We start from the raw sequence: 19,397 nt of genomic DNA on the forward strand, positions 1-19,397 counted from the left end.
GCTGTCTTCTTCTGACTGAACTTTCAAATTGGGGGTCACTGACCCCAGCATCCAAAAAACGATTGCTCTGTGAGGCTACAAGTTTATTGTTATTCTTAAATTTTATAACATATTTTTCCATTCAGGTTCTTTCCTATTCATATACCAGGGAAATGTAAGAACTGTTGCAGATAGAGAGAGAGATAATTAGGATAGATAGACAGATAGAAAGAATTGACGGTCAATATAAGTGTATAATATGTGTTTCTCACAATAAGCCATTTTCTCTCCTCATAGGATCTATTAAATTTTGATGACCCGTTAAACATTGAGGCAGCAGAGCATCACTTGAGAGATAAGGTAAGCCCAGCTCTGTAAATCCTCTTTCCCCAAGTTCATAGCTGCTTTTGCAATCATACAAGTATGGCTTGGTCCTCATAATGCTTATTTCCTGGACTGTGGTTATTGTTCATATTAATTCAAACTCCTGTACCATGACCTGTCTTATGACTCAAGGCTAATACATATGTCTGTGACAAGGCTTTATAGCATTTTGACATATTATGATCTACTGTGTTTACTTTGTATAATGACACTAATTGTATGATAATAAATAATGGCAATATCAAATATTCACATTTAAAACAGCTTGATATTCAGTGGCATATTAAAGTGCAAAGCTTAGGTTCAGGTTTTAGTTCTTATCAGAATTACACAAATGCCCCATATCACCACATATTTGATAATCCAGCCCATTTATACACTCTCTCAGGTCTGGACTCGGATACAAAATAGACCCTGGCATTTCGGTACACAGAGGCCCAAACAGCACCACTAAATAGTGACTGTCTATGGCATCTTACAGCAGCCCCTCTGGCATTTGCCAGAACCCACAGATTGCCAGTCCCAGGCCTGCGTTCTTTCCATCATATGGGATTGGGCATTAGTCTAATTAATTCTTTTGTGGGGTCTTCTTCAGGTCCAGTATATATATATATATATATATATATATATATATATATATATATATATATATATATATATATATATTTATTTATTTATTTTTTTTTATTTCTGCTCAAATATATATATATATATTGTTTTATGTAAGTGATAACAGATTTTTAGGTCTGCCTACTGGCCCCAGGAGTAAATCTGCTTGGAACAAAATTCTGTAATAATAGCAATGAATTCTTTGTCTATTGCTGAAACACCACTCGCTGTCCTACAGAATGTCAGGGAAACAGTGATATATTTTGTATCGGAGACAGCCCATGTCAGATCATTTCAGTGTTAGACTTTAATTAGCTGCTTTAGTATTCTGTTCAGCCGCTTTTTCACTGGCTGTGTTCATCCATAAGTGTCCCGTGAGAGCCCAACCGCAGAATTTATCCACAAGTTTGATCACCATGTCTAAGCAGGTTTTGAACGTCAGTAGGTATTTAAAAGGGAAACAAAAGCTATTATATAATCCATTAAACTGTAGCAGATTAATCTGTTTTAAATAGCTTTTACTGTTTTTTCTTAAATTTGTTTATATATTTTGCAATCTATTTGTGAGATGCTCAACCCAATTTTTTTGGCTACAAACAATGCACTGAGTTGCTGAGAGTTTTCGCCAACTCTGATGCTGGTTCTTGTCATTTTTTGCAGTTTTCAATCCACTGCAGGCGTTTTAGCCTCATAAACTGCTTCTATCTCAACAGAAAAAATTACATAAGAAAAAAATAAACCTATTTGTAAAAATTAAGGCAATATATTATTATTATTTGTTTTATTACTTTTATAAACAACATTCGTAGCCAACAGAACATACTATCAGAGTTGCAGAATAAACGGAGGCATTTTTAATTATGTACAATTTTAGCAAAATTTATTTAAAAAATTAATCAAAGTGGGGAGTAAACCTCCCTTCGGCAAGTTCTAGTACAGGTATGGGATCCCTTATCAAGAATACCCTTTATCCCGAGAGCTCCAAATTATGGGATGGTCATCTTCCATAGAGTCCATTTTAAGCAAATAATTCTAATTTGAAAAAATGAGTTGCTTTTTAGTCCCTTGTACTACATTGTACAGGTATGGGATCCATTATCTGGAAACTCTTTATCCAGAAAGTTCCAAATTACAGGAAGGCCATCTCCCATAGACTCAATTTTAAACAAATAAATCTAATTTTGAAAAATGATTTTCTTTTTCTTTGTAATACAAAAACAGGACCTTGTACTTGATCCCAACTAAAAAATAATTAATCTTTATTGGGGGCAAAACAATCCTATTGGGTTTATTTAAAGTTTAAATAATTTTTTGTAGATTTAAGGTATGGAGATCCAAATAACGGAAAGATCCCTTATGGGGACAACCCCGAACATTCTGGATAATAGGTCCCATACCTGTAGTAAGCTGCATGAATCCTTATTGGTGATGTTTACAAGTTTTATTAGAAGACTTAAGGTACAGTGATCCAAATTACAGTAAGAGCCCTTAACTGGAAAACCCCAGGTCCTAAGCTTTATTAGAATTCTCAACAAGTTTGTACTAAAATGCTCTTGCTGGTTTGTGCTTAGTACATAAAAACTTTTGCTGAAATCAGTGTGGTGAGCAGTGTTCGCTAGTCCTGCATACATGAATGGAACACAGTGAGAAGCAATGTATTATTATTATTATTATTACATTTATTTATAAAGTGCCAACATATTCCGCAGCGCTGTACAATAAGTGGGTTTCATACATTGGACATAGAGAGTAACATATAAAGCAACCAATAACCGATACAAGAGGTGAAGAGAACCCTGCCCAAAAGAGCATTCAATCTACAAGTATCTCTTCCTATCTTCCTTAAATACAGAATATCATGAGTCGGAATACAGGCAATTTGTATTGTATTGTGATATAATAGGGAAATTATTAGATCCCATAGCAAAACCTTTTTGGGGACCATCTTGTCGCCACAAACCATCTGCATTATCATCTTTTTTTGTTCACATATTTTATATCAGCATGGCCATTACCATGGCTCTTGTACCTGTGCAACCCCCAACACCCCAATCTATTACTTTCCTAGTTCTTGTTTATTTTGTTCCCACTTGTATGTAACTATTACATACTATCCATCTAATCTAATGTTCTTCCTATTACTGATTACTGTCTTTCAAAGGAGAACTAAACCCTAAAAAATGAATATGGCTAGAAATGCTGTATTATATATACTGAACTCACTACACCAACCTAAGGCTGATACCACACCAGGCGTATGGCATATATTTTCAGCAAGCTAAAAAACGCTTGCTGAAAATATGCACCATACGCTCCTACCTGTGCCTGCACCCGAATGAATGGAATACGCTCGGGGGCAGGCACATGTAGCCGAAATACACATAAAAACGAGATACTTTGCATTCTCTCACGTTTTTATGCGGATATCTTCTACATGTGCCTGCACCCGCGCGTATTCCATTCATTACGGTGCAGACACAGGTTTCGGGGCATATGGTGCGTATGGCGCATATTTTGGGCAAGAGTATTTCAGCTTGCCGGAAATACTTAATAGTCCTATAACAGTAATGATCCAGGTCTTTAATGTTGTCACAGAAGATTTTCATGTTGGATTTTGTGTCAGTGACATTTTACATGCTCAGTGCTCTGGGTGACTAAAGAAAAGAGGTTACGCTGTCATATAAGCCGGTGCTACATGACTGATCATTAAATTCTTATGCTAATTGCACTGTTTTCAGAGCTGCAGTGTAATGAGAAACTGAATTCATTACTAATCATGACTTATACTGTGACGTTTATATTCTGTATATACAGTATATAAGCTCAAGTAACTGACAGCAGCACAATAAACTATTAATCAACAGAAAAGAACATGGGAAGCAACTGGGGGCATCTTCAGAGGAACAGATCTTCTTAGCTTAAAGGAAAAGGAAAGTCATTTTGGCATTTTACTGCCAATAGATTCCCCAGCCACCTAGAACATGATATTTATTTTGCAGAAAGCTTTACTATACCTGAGTAAAGTGCCTTACAAGCTTGCGCCATTTGTTTAAGATAGCAGCTGCCATTTTAGCTTGGTCTTCCTAGCTTCCTGCTGCAGCTGTAGAGACTGGTAGCTCAGATCACACATCCTTAGGGAGGAGTGAGTTTTATGAATTTTTAGGGCTGTGACACACGGAGAGATTAGTCACCGTGCAACAAATCTCCCTTGTCGCGGGTGGCTAATCTCCCCGAAATGCCATCCCACCGGCTAGAATGTAAATTTCCGGTGGGATGGCATACGCAGTGCCACGATTTGCCCTTAAGGGAGGGGAGAGAGAGCTGCACAGACTCTGGCCCCAGGAATGAAGGAGAGGAAGTCAGATACCTTGCCTTTTTTCTTTTCTGTTTTCTTTGCACTCCAGGGCTAAACAGCTGTTCATTTTGCTTTATTATTTCGTTCGTGAACCTAAACATTTACATGAACTGTTCTTACAGAGTTTTATGAGAAAATCAGGGAGTTGTCCCTTCTGTTGTAGATTCTTAAGGTTTCCTCACTGACCATATTTAGCAGCCAGTGGAGACGGATGATAAGACTTAAGGCCGTGCAAGCGGAGTGAAAACATTAAAGATGGTTTTATTCTTTATTGTACATAGTGCTGATATTCTGCAACAATTACAGATTGTGCATCAGCCTTATGAGTCCCTATGTTTTTGGAGAGCAGGGGGAAACTGGAGTATCCAGATGAAACCCATGCAAGCATGTAGAGAAAATATGTTCATCTTTTAATATTTGATTGGTTGAGACGGTGCTCTGGAGTCAAACATGGCTCTATGGGTTTTTGTCATTGTATGATTTTCTTTGTTTTGTATGCATATATAAACTTATCAACATTTTCATTTCTTATCCACAAGGATAAAAGGGTAGGGCTAATAATAAAAGAAAGCTAATGGCAGTTGGGGAGATTTGTTGCCCATGGTTAAATCTGGGCTGCTGCAGGTGACAGATCTCCCCGAAATGCACTCCCACTGGCAATAAAGTAAAGGTCCGGTAGGAAAGCGCACACAGTAGCCCTGATTTAACCACAGGTGGCAAATAGAATGCTAAATATACCGTAGCAAGCTCAGCAGTCTTTGTCACTCTAGTTCTAGTTTTGATACTGTCAAAAATGTTCAAACATCAATTCCCTATAAAAATAGTCAAGGCCCCCAGGTTTTAGAGCCAAAATAATGGCCATCTGGCAACCAAACTTTTATAAAAGATGTTGGTCCCTCTTAAAAGGGAAGGAAAGATAAAAACTAAGTAAGCTTTATTATAAAGCCATAAGCAATTAGAGAACTGCTGCTCTGTCCTCAGTGAAAAGAAACAACACATTTTTTTCCTTTTATTCTGTATATATAAGTTTCTGTGTCAGACTTCCTGCTCTCAGAAAAATTCTTCAGGGCACGGCACAAATCTGCTCAGTTTGCTCTTCTCTCCTGTCTCCCCTGCCCTTCTCCTCCTCCCCTCCCATCTCCTCCCTCTCCCCCTCCCATCTCTGCTGTGTATTCTGAGTTTAGAGCTGAAACAAAGAAAGGCAGCTTCTATGGCTGTTTTCTCAAGTATGGTAAAGCATACTGCAGAATTGTAATGTAGCATTCTAGCTTGCACTATTGTGACTAATCTATTGACCATAAAACGCCAAAATGCCTTTCCTTCTCCTTTATTAAACTGGCCTTACACGTAACAATTTTTCCTTCCTTAACGACCAATTTCAGTGCAATCCGAAACCTCATCAAATTATCATAAGGTTTTCATCCAAGATTGGTCAGAAAATTGATTGGACAGGTTTAAAAATGTTAGTCGTTAGCAATGAAATGTATCGATTGCCCTGTTTGCAGGGCCAAGCTGGCAGCTACCCGGTTTTCCTAGCTTCAACTAGACGACATAACTTGAAATGATTATTTTCATTGATGGACAAATCATACTTCAAGATAAGCTTAGTTGTACAATAACGAAAAGATCTTTTAAAAATCTACACGTGTATAGCTTCCTTTAGCTTTTCATATCTGCAAATGAGCGCACTGTTTTCATTAGTGGCCCTTTGCACTAAGCATCCTATTTGCAAGGCTGTCATCTCTCCCGCACAATGTATGCTATCAATAAATACAATTGAGATAAAAAGACAGTGTTGCATTCAAAAAAGGTTCCTTAATCGCATTTAAGGCTAATTACATTTTTAATGAGGTGAATTGACCTACGTAGCAAAGAGGTATTTCTTTGATGCTCCTGCTGATGGTATGACCTGGATATCTATGATTATATTAGTGAAATGCCACCAAACTAAAGGTGGTTAATTGGAGAACCTGATAAACAATAGTTTGTTAGGAGGGGGAGTAGACTGAAATGAAGAGGTGCTGTTAGGAGAGACTCATGCTGCCTTACAAAGTATTCATATAGCTCAGCTGCTGTATTATTTATTTACAGGTCTTACCTAATGCCTTAAAGGACAAGGAAAGGCAAAGTCACTTGGGGGTGCCAAAATGTTAGGCACCCCAAGTGACTTAAATCGCCTACCTTTTACCCCAGGCTCGTGCCCCTGTACTGAGAGAACAGCACCAGCCCAGGGTACCTGTAGAGCTTCCACCTTCCTGTATCGCTGCGCGCGCATGCGCAGTAGAGTGAATAGTGGAACTTTAACAGAGAAGTCGGCTTTTCACTCTACTGTGCATGCGCCTATTGTGTTAGTCACAGCGAAGCGAAGCCGGAAGGAGGAAGCGCGTCGCTGCAGTTACCCCGGGCTGGTGCTGTTCTCTCCTAACAGGGGCACCAGCCCAGGGTACGAGATAAGCGATTAAAGTCACTTGGGGGTGCTTAACATTTTAGCACCCCCAAGTGCCTTAGCCTTTCCTTCTCCTTTTAAACAGTCGTTCTTACCACCTTATCCCCAGATTTTTCTGCTGAATTCTTCTTGATGACCTTGTTGCATGATATCTCTGTGTTCAGGCTGATTAGAAAACCGAGTGCGTTGTCTACTGAGACTTCCATTTCTATCCCATTGCTACTGAGACCACCCAACTAATGCCTTGTCATGTCCCTTCTGGCTTCTTATGAGATTATATTAATGGATCAGGGAAGTTATAAGGAAGTCTGCTGCCAGCCTGTTACAGCTACAGTTAAGGCAACAGAACCCATATATAACTTAAGGTCTATAAATACATACCTAGTAACATAGGCTGAAAAAATGTCAATCAAATTCAACTTTTTATGTATATATAAACTGCTAGTTGATCCAGAGGAAGACAAAAAAAAATATGAAGCCTCTTGAATTTGCATCAAAGACGACTCTAAGATGGCAGTCGGACCAATTCCTGGATCAACTTGTACTAAGCTATTTTTAATAACCCTGTATTTCCTCACTTGCTATAAAGCCACCCATCCCCTTCGTGAAGCTATCTAATGTATTAGCCAGTATGGCTGATTCAGGGAGAGATTTCCAAAATATCACAGCTCTCGGTGTAAAAAACCCCTTCTGAATATTCAGATGGAATGGATGACCAAGTGCATGTTGTTACATTTATCAACATTGAATCTCATCTGCCACTTAGCTGCCCAGATTGGCAGTTTGTCAATGCTGCCTCATCCTGGAAAGAAATTAATTGGGCTGCAGAGTTTTGTGCCATCTGCAAACACTGATACATTACATACGTTACCCTTCCCTAAGTAATTCATTAACAAATTAAATAAAAGTAGACCCAGCACAGAACCCAGTGGGACCCCACTAAGTACCTAACTTCAAGTAGAGAATGTAACATTAACACCCACCTTCTGTACCCGATCCTATAGCTAGTTTCCTTAAGTCATGAATGACTTAGTGGAAGAACCACTGCTGACTGAGAAACACACCTGAAGTCCTTCTGAAAGAATGCCCTGTGGACTGATGAGATGATATTTGGTTTTTGGTAAAAATGAAGCCTTCAAAGAAAAGAACACCCTTAGAGTTAAACATGGAGACCGTTCGCTGACATTTTTGGGTTTCTTTGCTGCCCCTGAAACTGGGTCCCTGGTGTCCATAGCATTGTAAAATCAAGAGGCGTTTGGGAGCTCAATACTAAAACCCATGGTCAGAAAGCTGAATTTCTGTAAATAATCTTTACAGGCACACAGCAGTTTCAGGAGGGTGAACCCTTGCAGTCTGAATACTAAAGTGATCTTCCACAATAAAATTCCAAGGGTTCACCCTGTTGAAACTTATGTGTGTGTCTGTAAATATTATTTATTAGTACTGGAGAGAGGGTAGTGAAGCACCAGGCTTAATGTATTACAGGCTTACAAGGGTGTGCAAGCACTTCTTGATTCAGCTCATTTCAAATAGCACCCAGGAATAGTTAAAGACAAAAGGCTGAACTGTTCTGAAGTGGACAGCAATGAGTCCACATCTTAATCCCATCGAACACTTGTGGAAAGATCCAAAAACTGTGGAGAAATAAGTTGGCCATACAGGCACCGATAATATCGTACGATATTGTACGATATTCGGTGCATGTATGGCAACTTGGCGAGGTGACCGATATCACTGCAGATATCGGACGACTCGCCCATCGGGCGGGTTCAAAGATTTTGAAAGGGCACCATTGAAGGCGCCCAAGCAAAATCTATGTTCAGGGCTGAATTGGCAGAAGGAGGTAGAAATCCTATTGTTTCTATCTTCATATCTGATGATTCAGCCTTGAACGTCAGTGGAGGGTTGGAACGATCTTTCGTGTGACCATTGGTCGCACGAAAGCTCGAAAATCACCATGTGTGTGGCCAGCTTTAGAAAGGTTAACAAAAGAAGAATGGCCAAAAGCACTTGATTATACTTCTGATAAGTCTGGGGTGATTTTATTCAATGGCGTTTTTGTTCACATCTGAAAGGTTATGTTAAGTTCTGAATGGAATAACATTCTTACCAGTTATACAAGGATTTGTGAAAAGTGGTTTTGTTGCCTTTAAACTTGTCTTGTAGTAGTTTCATTTATTTTAGAGTAATTTGGAAGTTATGTGAAAAAAGTGCAATGATGCCAATATTTCTTGTCACGACCATAAATAAACAATTTTTCATAGCGCAAAGTTATAAAAGTCTTGCACAATGTTTGCCACTGGGCCAGCCACACAATTAGTTACCTAACCTGAGAATTAGCTTTCATTATTAGCCTTCCTGTGGGTGCTTATATCTCACTACTGGGCGCCAGGGGCTCATAATGTAAATGTGTGCTTCTTGTTTGTCTATTTGAAATAACTTTTGTTTAGATTAATTTATTATGTAAACACTGCCCTACATATTTCTACCACAATTTCTCCTCCCAATGGAGACTGGAGAATAAATACAGACTCATCTGTGGAAAGAACAGCAGAACAATATGACTGAACCAGCCCTCCATTTATGAAGAGAATGTATTATTAAAGTAGAAGAAAAACTTTCTATTACTGGGCAATGCCAAATGTTAGGCACCCGCCAGTTATTGTAGTCACTTACCTGATACCCTGGGCTGGTGCTTCTGTTAAAAGAAAACTGCCCCTGCCCAGGGTACTTCTATACAAGAGATAGAGAGATTTTCTAATTTGACCAGTGTGGTTAGTGGAGTACCGCAGGGGTCAGTCCTTGGTCCTTTGCTTTTTAACTTGTATATTAACGACCTGGAGGTGGGCATAGACAGTACTGTTTCTATTTTTGCTGATGACACTAAATTGTGCAAAACTATAAGTTCCATGCAGGATGCTGCCGCTTTGCAGAGCAATTTGACAAAATTGGAAAACTGGGCAGCAAACTGGAAAATGAGGTTCAATGCGGACAAGTGGAAAGTTATGCATTTTGGTAGAAATAATATAAATGCGAACTATCTACTGAATGGTAGTTTGTTGGGGGTATCCTTAATGGAGAAGAATCTGGGGTTTTAGTAGATAACAAGTTGTCTAATTCCAGGCAATTTCATTCTGTGGCTACTAAAGCAAATAAAGTGCTGTCTTGTATAAAAAAGGGCATTGACTCAAGGGATTTGAAAACATAATTTTGCCCCTTTATAGGTCCCTGGTAAGGCCTCACCTTGAGTATGCGGTGCAGTTTTGGGCTCCAGTCCTTAAGAAGGATATTAATGAGCTGGAGAGAGTGCAGAGACTGCAACTAAACTGGTAAAGGGGATGGAAGATTTAAACTATGAGGTTAGACTGTCACGGTTGGGGTTGTTTTCTCTGGAAAAGAGGCGCTTGCGAGGGGACATGATTACTCTGTACAAGTACATTAGAGGGGATTATAGGCAGATGGGGATGTTCTTTTTTCCCATAAAAATAATCGACGCACCAGCGGTCACCCCTTTAGATTAGAGGAAAGGAGCTTCCATTTGAAGCAGCGTAGGTGGTTTTTCACGGTGAGGGCAGTGAGGTTGGGGAATGCCCTTCCTAGTGATGTGGTAATGGCAGATTCTGTTAATGCCTTTAAGAGGGGCCTGGATGAGTTCTTGAACAATCAGAATATCCTTATGATACTAATATCTACAGTTAGTATTAGTGGTTGTATATATAGTTTATGTATGTGAGTGTATAGATAAGTAAGTATAGGTTTGTGTGTGCTGGGTTTACTTGGAAGGGTTGAACTTGATGGACTCTTTTTTTCAACCCTATGTAACTATGTAACTATCCTCTTTCTGCTTCTTCTTTCATCACACAGGTGCACTAGCGCAGTAGAATGAAAAGCTGAATTTGAAAAAAAAAATCTGGCCTTTTCACTCTAATGCGTCAGCCCCAGGATCACTGTGGCACCCCCAGTGTTTCAAGCTTTCATGCTCCTTTAAATAATATGTTTTGTGTGTCCAGCATTCTCATCCTCATTAGAAGACAGGTCTTAATGTGCCCTAAAAAGTTGGATATGTACAATTGTGATTTAACAAATTAGTATATTTTTTCACAGAGAGCTTGCAGGTCCAGTCATATTGTTCTGCTGTAATGTGCTTTTGACCCTGTGCCCACATTTCTTAATGAAGAGCATGGACACAGATGAAGTATATTGTAAACTTGTGGGATCCATAACGGACACTTTCTTCTTTTCTAAGGCAGCTTATCAAAACGCAGGGGTGCCACCTTACCATACAAATCATAAAAAACACCTGCCCTCTGGGTTGTACATTCACACATTTGGCAAGTTCCCTCACTACACTGGGCCCCTTGTGGGCTATCAGTAAAATCAGTGTTGGGTCACCTCTGTGCTCAGTGTACTTGATAAATCTTTGGGGACTTGCTCAGCCTACTGGCTTCTCTTTGTCTCTTTGTCACTTGGTTGCTCCCTGCAGTGTCAGGCAGGGCCTCCAGTCCCTCTAGGGGTCCCTACCACAGGCAGCTGTCCTACTCAGTGAGACCACCAAGCCCCTCTGGAAGTCCTTACCACAGGCAGGTAGCCATCTTGCTCAGGCCACCTTATCATTCTAAATAGGATTAAATACCTTTCCACAGACCAAACTTCCAGCACAAAGTCTGCTCCAGTATGTGAGTTGGACTCATGGAATGGGGTGTCAGGGCCGCCTGTTCCTTCCAGACCATTCCAGGTTCTTTGATCATAGAGAACATTCTCTGTTTAGTAGCACCTTCCCCTTCTCACTATGGAGAAAGCAAAACACACTTTTTTTCTGCTATTCCTTTGTTTCAAGAATAGATATTGCCCTTCACCATCAAAAATAATATTTGATGAATTTGAGGTTCACATAGATCTTGTTTAAATACTTGAATAAGCAAACAGTTTTCTCTCCATGCCTTCCTTTATATGACAGTGATTGGTCTCTTAACATGGTGACTGTGCTGGCAGCCTTCCATCTCCAGCTTTCCCCTAACCCTTCCCTCTGAGCCCGTGCTGTGTGTATACTGACATAAAGCTCTTTTATGTTGTGCTCCATATGGAGTCTCAGGCGCAACATGGGGAGAGAAGCTGCTTCATGTCACAAAGCGGTCAGAAGAATGTAAACAAGAAGCAGGTGGCCATAGAAAGCTCAGTATATGCGCTAAGGTCTAGAAGCAAGCACTTAACCCCTTCAGTGCCCAGAACATGGGGTTGCTAACACAAATGCACACAGGATTCTGTTTATCGCTGTTTATGCTACAGCATTAGTTGCAAACCCATGAACTCAGAACATGCAGGTGATAATAAATAGTAGTGCGACATAGTGTGAGTGGGATAATGTTTTCTGAGCCAAAGCCCTCCTCTCCCCGGGGATCCCAACACCATTTAGTTAGGAAAGGTAATGCAGATGAGGAAAACTTTGTTATTTTCAAATATGTTGTCATTTGTCTTGTATTCAATCAGTCAGTATGGGTCTGTATGTGAGTGGATAGATAGGTCAGTATGGGTCTGTATGTGAGTGTATAGATAGGTCAGTATGGGTCTGTATGTGAGTCTATAGATAGGTCAGTATGGGTCTGTATGTGAGTGGATAGATAGGTCAGTATGGGTCTGTATGTGAGTGGATAGATAGGTCAGTGTGGGTCTGTATGTGAGTGGATAGATAGGTCAGTGTGGGTCTGTATGTGAGTGGATAGATAGGTCAGTATGGGTCTGTATGTGAGTGGATAGATAGGTCAGTATGGGTCTGTATGTGAGTGGATAGATAGGTCAGTATGGGTTTATGTATGTGAGTGGATAGATAGGTCAGTGTGGGTCTGTATGTGAGTCTATAGATAGGTCAGTGTGGGTCTGAATGTGAGTGGATAGATAGGTCAGTGTGGGTCTGTATGTGAGTGTATAGATAGGTCAGTATGGGTCTGTATGTGAGTGTATAGATAGGTCAGTATGGGTCTGTATGTGAGTGGATAGATAGGTCAGTATGGGTTTATGTATGTGAGTGGATAGATAGGTCAGTGTGGGTCTGTATGTGAGTGGATAGATAGGTCAGTGTGGGTCTGTATGTGAGTGGATAGATAGGTCAGTGTGGGTCTGTATGTGAGTGGATAGATAGGTCAGTGTGGGTCTGTATGTGAGTGGATAGATAGGTCAGTGTGGGTCTGTATGTGAGTGGATAGATAGGTCAGTGTGGGTCTGTATGTGAGTGTATAGATAGGTCAGTGTGGGTCTGAATGTGAGTGGATAGATAGGTCAGTGTGGGTCTGTATGTGAGTGGATAGATAGGTCAGTGTGGGTCTGTATGTGAGTGGATAGATAGGTCAGTATGGGTTTATGTATGTGAGTGGATAGATAGGTCAGTGTGGGTCTGTATGTGAGTGGATAGATAGGTCAGTGTGGGTCTGTATGTGAGTGGATAGATAGGTCAGTGTGGGTCTGTATGTGAGTGGATAGATAGGTCAATGTGGGTCTGTATGTGAGTGGATAGATAGGTCAGTGTGGGTCTGTATGTGAGTGTATAGATAGGTCAGTGTGGGTCTGTATGTGAGTCTATAGATAGGTCAGTGTGGGTCTGTATGTGAGTGGATAGATAGGTCAGTGTGGGTCTGTATGTGAGTGGATAGATAGGTCAGTGTGGGTCTGTATGTGAGTGGATAGATAGGTCAGTGTGTGTCTGTATGTGAGTGGATAGATAGGTCAGTATGGGTTTATGTATGTGAGTGGATAGATAGGTCAGTGTGGGTCTGGATGTGAGTGGATAGATAGGCCAGTATGGGTTTATGCATGTGAGTGGATAGATAGGTCAGTGTGGGTCTGTATGTGAGTGGATAGATAGGTCAGTGTGGGTCTGTATGTGAGTGTATAGATAGGTCAGTGTGGGTCTGTATGTGAGTCTATAGATAGGTCAGTGTGGGTCTGTATGTGAGTGGATAGATAGGTCAGTGTGGGTCTGTATGTGAGTGGATAGATAGGTCAGTGTGGGTCTGTATGTGAGTGGATTGATAGGTCAGTGTGGGTCTGTATGTGAGTGGATTGATAGGTCAGTGTGGGTCTGTATGTGAGTGGATAGATAGGTCAGTGTGGGTCTGTATGTGAGTGTATAGATAGGTCAGTATGGGTCTGTATGTGAGTGGATAGATAGGTCAGTATGGGTCTGTATGTGAGTGGATAGATAGGTCAGTATGGGTTTATGTATGTGAGTGAATAGATAGGTCAGTGTGGGTCTGTATGTGAGTGTATAGATAGGTCAGTATGGGTCTGTTTGTGAGTGGATAGATAGGTCAGTGTGGGTCTGTATGTGAGTGGATAGATAGGTCAGTGTGGGTCTGTATGTGAGTGGATAGATAGGTCAGTGTGGGTCTGTTTGTGAGTGAATAGATAGGTCAGTGTGGGTCTGTATGTGAGTGGATAGATAGGTCAGTGTGGGTCTGTATGTGAGTGGATAGATAGGTCAGTGTGGGTCTGTTTGTGAGTGGATAGATAGGTCAGTGTGGGTCTGTATGTGAGTGTATAGATAGGTCAGTGTGGGTCTGTTTGTGAGTGGATAGATAGGTCAGTATGGGTCTGTATGTGAGTGGATAGATAGGTCAGTGTGGGTCTGTATGTGAGTGGATAGATAGGTCAGTGTGGGTCTGTATGTGAGTGTATAGATAGGTCAGTATGGGTCTGTTTGTGAGTGGATAGATAGGTCAGTGTGGGTCTGTATGTGAGTGTATGTGTGTGTGTTGGGGTTTTCTTGGAAGAGGTGACCATGATGAACTTTGGTCTTTTTTTCAACCCAACTTAACTATGTAACCCTAAGGGCCTGGACACATGGAGCGTATGCTCCACTTCTCTGTCTGTGTTTTTCCTACACTTCTCCAAGATGCTTGTATTCTTGGGCAACAGCTTGGGAGAGACTGGAACAAATAATGGGCATTCCCCTTCACTGCTATCAAAATACATTTTGCTCTTGTGTACTAGTGTGCCTGTGTGTTACCTGCTTTTGGTTTGTTATGCATAGAGTACTTTTTTTGTTGGATTTAAATGCAAATTATGCAGTGATCCACAAAATGCATGAGATGCCATTACTAATCTGTTCTTGTCCTGCCTGAGCAGAGAACTGTTTATCATGCTGCAGCCTTTGTTGCTTTTCCATATTACATTAGAAAACCAATACAGATGCTGCTTTATGAAGGCTTACATCCAGTTGGTGTTGATGTGACTGACCGACCCTACTCCTGCAAAGCAAATACAGGCTTAGACCTATATAAATGTACAAGAGTTCATGCGGCCTTTGAGGAGAATTCAAGCACGGAAAATATCTGTGGAAAAATAAACCAACAGCATGGTAGAAAAGTGATTATCCAGTAAATTCTGCATCATTTTTGCCATCTGTGCCAAAGAAGGGAGGGAAGGTGTATGTGCCGTTCCTGTTGTACCATAAAATCTATGCACACAAACCAAATGAGCACATGAAATAGGCCATGAGCTGATCTTGTTGGATCTGAGCATTTTCCTTTTTCAGCTTCAATAGTAATTTCACTGTGCAGCCATTATATTGCCGACTGTGCCACCTCAGTGTTAGAAACCCATGGAGTTCTTGCATTGCCTAAAACAAGCGCTCTTTCACTGCGAAAGAAAAGATGCAATAAATATTTGTCACTAGAACTTCCGAAAGGGACACATTTCCAAAGGTCCTTTCTGTTCAGCAGCGACAATTCATGCCCATTTCAGCCAAGCTGCTAAATAAGCACAGCGGGAGATGGTCATGCCATAATCATCCCACGAGAATTTCCTACTGTGTTATTAAATAGACTCTGTACATGGCAGGTCCTCCCTGCCTGTTTCTATCATCACACCACCCTTCACATATAAATGGTGTAGTTATATGAACCGTAGAGTATACAAAAAGGGTGCTCTGCTCCTTGTTTGGTGCAGAATAGAGTCAAGAGACACAAGTAGCCTTTAGTGCAAGGCTCAGATGTTAATGAGTGCAAGTTAGGGGGTGAGTGTGCACCTTTGTGCCTTCCACTCCTATTGGATTATGTGCTGTATAGCTGGCTTCTAAACTCAGAAAATGAGCATAGAGGCCTGTGGCTACTTACACAATGTAGTAGTGATGTGTCAGGAAACACTCAACCCGCACCTGACTCTACCCCGGAAAAATTTGGCCATTGTAAGACCCACACCCAATCCATATCTGTGTCTTGCCACTCTGTATGCCACTTCTGCGCGCACCTTAGGTTCCAAAACTTTAAATTAAAATGTATTACATTTATACAAAAGTGCTTATTGTTATCACATATTTAGCATAACTGTACATTTTTAGAAAGTCCTATGCTTTTGTTTGCTCTTCCTCTTAACTCTCCGGCTCTTATAGCTAAATCAGACACTGTCATCTTCAGGCAGCAGTGATATAAATGTAAATGAGCCTTTCTGATCAGTGTAATTGTGCTCTGATGCCAGCTCCTTATCTAGGATCTCGGCCATAAAGCAAGACAGGCCTAATAGTGCATTTCAAAGAGAATTAGAAAGTGCCTGGAATTCTAATCCGCCATACAAGCAGGTGGCGTCTCTCTAATGCATGATATCAGCTACAGAGTTTCCACCAGTTTTTGTATCCTATAGAAACAGGTAGCATTCACTAGTATGCTTTTGGAAAACAAACATCAGGCTGGTTGCTATGGGTTACTAGACTTGGAGCAAACTTTGTACCTTTTATATATACCACAAGTAACTTTTTCTGGTAGAAAGTAAATGACATTTTTTAATAACTTCACATCTTTAACTTTTTTTGTTTTGTTTTGGCAGCTGTATTTCCTTAGCACAGTTTGCACATTATTTATTCACTTAGCGCCATAACAAGGCCAGAAAGCATCCCAGTGTGGCTTCAACTAGAAGCCCAAATAAACTTATGGTAGCCAACATTTCTTATTACTTTGCTCTAATGCTTTTACATATCTCAGTTTAATGCTACATTTTAATACTAGTACAAATATGGAGAAATCCTTAGCATCTATATAAATCTTTCTTGGTCACACTCAGTAATGGTGCAATAAGGACATACATATACACATTTACAGAGGAGCAAGGTACAAAAGGAATGGGAATATCATTTGACCTGGCAGACAAGCTGGTTACCATGGCAGTATTAGGCTATTTATTTAGGCTAATAAAGAAGTTTTCGCATTATTTATAAGTCTTGTAGTCTGTACTATTTTATAGATGCAGTTGGGTATACAATAATTGGATGTGCTATCAAAATCCTCTTTAGGAGCTGGGATTTTCCTTGGATATTTACATGATTACTGTATGTTGTACACATCTAAGTATGTTCTTCAAGTACAAACGTTTTCCTGCTGTAAGTCTTAATGGGTGCTGTTTGGGCGAAGACACACAGAGGAACATTGCAAGTAGCATTTAGTGGCGGAAACCTGATGAAGTTCATGTGACATTAACTTCTCTGTCTGACACGGCCAAGATCATAATTTGGGGTCCATGCTTTTGGTGCTTGAGTTCAACAGCAGTTACCATGACAGTTCCCCATAATTATTTTTTTCTGAGACTCAAAATGCAACTGATCGGAATATATTTTGCTGCATAACTACCTGATGTCTGATTGTTGTTGCAGCCTAAGGCTGTTGTCACACCGTGGCTAAACTGTCCTACAGGGGTGACATTATTTGGGAACATCCAGTTGTCAACTCTAGGAAATGACAGGCAATAATTGCAGATTTTTTCCCATGAATTTTCCATGTGAAAGGAGCAGTAAATCATCATCTACAAATCAATTACAAGCATTTAATATTAGCCTAATAGCTGCTGTTGTCATGAGCTGTACCACTCAATATACATATCTTTATTAATGCAACCGTAATCCATTGGCATGTACAGTACTCAGACCAAATTCTTTTTCTCAAATCTTACAGGATGAATATCGGAATAAAGTTGAGGATTACATCAAGCGTTATGCCAGATGATGTCACTGACCTTGCATTGAAGCTCGGATCCCTATTATGGAGAGACAGCCCACCAGCCTCTGTAGAGTCTCCAGAGCTGGATAGGGGAGGAAACTGGAGACCCCCTGGACACGTTCTGCGTCTTCCTCCCCCCAAAGACTGAAATAAACACTTTATACCTCCAGCTCCTGCACTCCTTTCCCAGCTCACTGCCACCGGGACCTGAAAATACAACTTTTCCCGTACCCCTCTATTGGTTTGGCTTCTGATGTGTGTGCTTTCTCAAGAGGGGCATCATAGTTTTGTATTGTCTTTAATCTGCAATAAGTTACAAAAAGAAAAATCTTAAAAAATGAGTTTTGCTTGAAATAAAATATGAGAATAAGAAAGTTTCCAGCACTGCATAAACTGCAGGCCCTGCATTGAGCCTCCATACCAGGTTCATCGGCGTCAGCCAGTCACTTTAACATTGGATGGAGCCTAACTCTGCCCGTCCTGCTAACAAACAAAGCTGTTATATAAGGAATTTGATCATTTTAGATATTTTGGGTCAAGTTGTCCTAAATTTGCAGTACAAGACTTCTTTGGACCTACTCAAACCAAGTCATACGACTAAGTCTAAGCCCTACCATGCCCCTCTCCTGTGAAACCAATTAGGGCGTTAGAGACTGAGCGCACAGAGGGAGATGGGAGCTAGACACCAAATTAACATAACAAACCTCACCAAACAGCAGATAACCTCCGCGCTATTATACAGCCTTTATTGTGGGGGTGTGGCTCTATAACATATGGAATTGTGCATATTCCAGTATATGCCGGCTGCTTTCAAATAAACATGAAAATATGTTTTAACCTTAAGAAAGCCACATGTTCTCTTGGAAATTGTATTCGCACCCTGAAATGTACTATATGAGTAATATAAATATATGAATATGATCTATCTTTGCACTGGCATGAAACTGAGGCTTGTTATTTCTTCTAGAATATTCCAGAGACTCTGGATATCCACATTACACAGTTCTCAAAGAGAAAGTTAAGATATAAGATGTTGCTTTAAGTCTTAACCTTCAGACTGTTCTAACATTTGGTGCATTATATCGGGGATATCAAACTGCTCCGTCTGTTGTCAAAGGGAATTCTAAATTATGCTAGAAGTTGTGTTGTTCATCTGTAGAGTTTGATATCCCTGCTTAATGTTGCTTCTGTAACCCAACCATATGTAGTATGGATTGTATCCATTTATTTTTCTTCTTCAGATACTGTCAGCTGTGCCAAATGTAAGACATAATGTTCTATAGACATAAGTACTGCGCACCCCCTCATATTGTATCGTTCCCATCAGAGGAGCATCTTCATTCAGTCACATACAAGGGTTTATTTGGACTTTAATATCTTTCTAAAGAACAGAGCTCTACCATATTTTCTGTACTGTTAATTGATTACCCTGGAAGAATGGCAGAGCTTTAAATAAAAGCCATGCATTATTCCCTGTGCTGAGAATGATGTTGGCCTTGACATTTCTTTCTTCTTGTTCATGAGTCGTCGGCACAGTTAAATGTCTGCTTTTCTACACAGTCTACATGTATTATATAATTCCTCCTTGAGTTGAGTCTGCTTTTAAGTGAGTGAGACTTTCATCACTTTTCTGCAAAAAAAAAAACAC

General features: G+C 40.3%; 1 protein-coding gene across 1 annotated transcript in view; it reads left to right on the forward strand.

The window, feature by feature from the left end:
- Positions 1-18,680, forward strand: part of ube2f (ubiquitin conjugating enzyme E2F (putative)) — a 115,835-nt gene extending 97,155 nt beyond the window's left edge. Inside the window, 2 exon segments of the mRNA NM_001011221.1 lie at positions 277-339; positions 17,705-18,680. Of these exon segments, the coding sequence (NP_001011221.1) occupies positions 277-339; positions 17,705-17,755 (114 nt within the window). The 3' untranslated portion in view covers positions 17,756-18,680.
- The last annotated feature ends 717 nt before the right edge of the window (positions 18,681-19,397 follow it).

This window comes from Xenopus tropicalis, chromosome 9 (assembly GCF_000004195.4).
Source record: "Xenopus tropicalis strain Nigerian chromosome 9, UCB_Xtro_10.0, whole genome shotgun sequence".
In the NCBI taxonomy this organism is placed as follows: domain Eukaryota; kingdom Metazoa; phylum Chordata; class Amphibia; order Anura; family Pipidae; genus Xenopus; species Xenopus tropicalis.